The sequence below is a fragment of the Colletotrichum tamarilloi genome (genome assembly GCF_030869305.1).
Source record: "Colletotrichum tamarilloi strain Tom-12 chromosome Unknown Scaffold_447.1, whole genome shotgun sequence".
Taxonomy (NCBI): Eukaryota; Fungi; Ascomycota; class Sordariomycetes; order Glomerellales; family Glomerellaceae; genus Colletotrichum; species Colletotrichum tamarilloi.
This window is the reverse complement of record NW_026849829.1, coordinates 1-1,939: the sequence shown is the minus strand read 5'-3', so window position 1 is coordinate 1,939 and position 1,939 is coordinate 1. Positions and strand designations below refer to the sequence as shown.

Below are 1,939 nucleotides of genomic sequence, written 5' to 3'. Positions count from 1 at the left end.
GATTAACCTCATCATAGCTTCCATGGGTAAGAAAGTGAAACGGATGGCCGAGTCCAAGACTCTCCTTAGGGAGATTGCAGAGTAAACATCTTGGATGTATGACCAACTCAGGATGAGAACTAACTATGACATACAAGGCTTTTCAATAAAACAGACCATGCCGACGTCAAAATTCGTATCGGCGAGTTCGAGTTGCCGGCCCACGGCTTAGTCCTAGCGGCTCACAGCCCATACTTCAAAAAAGCCCTCAAGGGCAACTTCCAAGAAAGCGAGAGCAAGACGTTTCAATTCCGCGAAGGAAGTGCACATGCGTACTGGAGAGTCTTCGAGTTCATGTACACCAACAATTATTCCGAAGAAGTCGAATCGATCGAAGCGCAAGGTGGCTACTCAGTAATTCGAACCTAGACCAGTGCTAATCTTTGCACAGATGACGCCGATGAATTGACGAAGCACGTGCAAGTCTATGTCTTGGCAGATTTCTTCTTGATGCCAGAACTGAAGAGATTTGCCGTCGAAAGACTCAAACCAAAGCTTGAAGAGCTTTGGGTGAGCGAATCTTTCGTAGGCTGTATCAAAGAGACGTACGAATCAATCAACCAATCGGGTCAACAGATCAGGGATGCTATCCTTCGAGTCGTTAAGATAAATCTTGACAGCCTGTGGTCGAAAAAGATATTTCGTGATCTCGTGTATGAAGGAGGCGATTTCCCAGGCGATCTTGTCGGACAATTCGTGAGCCGCTCAAATAGCAAGATCAATGTGAAACAGGATGAGGTTGAAGAAGCCAACTCTTCGTTCTAGCCATCAAGAAATAGGATGAGCGGTATATTCTCGATTTAATCTGTGTTTCGATTTTGTGTATGGATAGTCGATGCTCACCCCCCCGGTTTGTGCGACAATTGTCATGAACGAGAATAGCTTTGTGGTAGTATTTGAATTGTCTCTCTTTTAAGTCGACTATCAATTCTTACCCCTCCCGCAAGTCAATTGTGGTACTCGTTGCCTAGTCCATGCTCCTGTGGCGGCGAGACATCACGCTGCAACATGTGCCCAGGTACGCATTTGAAGTGGCGCGATATCGAAGTGACCTTATTCCATCTGCCTTACAGTATGTTATCAGGCATGAGTCGAGGTGTCATGACACGCCGCCGTCAACGCTCGTAGTTTGATCCTGCGCGTGCACGTGATGGCTGAGGGCATCAAACACTGCATTCTGTCATGCTTTCGTCCGATGCGTTCGAATTTGAGAGAGGTGCCTGCGCATGTAGAGGTCTGCTGGGTAATCCCTTGAATAGCGCTGATGTGTCAAGTTGTCAACACAAAATTGCTGTAAGGGACATGGCATACGCTCATATTACAGTCCCGTGAATGTCGCGGGCATGACGCTGAAAATGCATCTTGTTGTTGAGAGTCATGTCGCACACCTTGCAGTCTACCTGATCGCAGCCTGCGATTTTGTCAAGGTGCTTCCGTTTGAAGTGTTTGATCAAGTCATTAGAGGTGTAGAACTCGTGCATAAGTTCGTTCAACCGCTGTTCATCATCCGTAGGCAGATACAAGGCTTGACCAATACATACGAAGCATCGCCTTGGCCGCTCTTCCTTGTCAGCAACAAATACGGACAGTGTAGCTTCGTATAAAGGGGTGCTTTTTCGTGGGTAGCCTGACGAAGAAGGATGTGGGCCCTCTGCTGGCCTATGCTGGGACCGGCGCACCGTACATCCTTCTTGCACAAGACAGTACGCAGACACCGCTTCGATGGCATCGTCTCTTCGACGGTATTGCCCTTCCAGTGTCTTGACAATTGGGGCTGTGAGTTTGGCGAGCAATCGCTTTTGTGCTGGTCTCTGAGGGCGACAGGGATCCATTGTCGCCGGTTTGGCAAACCCAACGCCGTGAATTTGGCGTTCGATGTCGGCTGTGGCTTGCTTATCAG

The 1,939-nt window shown here is 48.5% G+C and overlaps 2 protein-coding genes across 2 annotated transcripts; one reads left to right on the top strand and one right to left on the bottom strand.

The window, feature by feature from the left end:
* Positions 1-22: 22 nt before the first annotated feature.
* On the top strand, positions 23-804 carry CTAM01_17256 (uncharacterized protein; the record flags this gene model as incomplete). Its single annotated transcript, XM_060533243.1, has 3 exons — positions 23-81; positions 138-382; positions 431-804. 3 exons carry the CDS (start codon positions 23-25, stop codon positions 802-804), a joined length of 678 nt encoding a protein of 225 aa, XP_060372180.1.
* A 548-nt stretch (positions 805-1,352) lies between these two features.
* Positions 1,353-1,871, bottom strand: CTAM01_17255 (C2H2 finger domain-containing protein; the record flags this gene model as incomplete). The annotated part of the gene is made up of 1 exon (XM_060533242.1): positions 1,353-1,871. The coding sequence occupies one exon, from the start codon at positions 1,869-1,871 to the stop codon at positions 1,353-1,355; it is 519 nt and encodes a 172-aa protein (XP_060372179.1).
* Between the last annotated feature and the right edge of the window lie 68 nt (positions 1,872-1,939).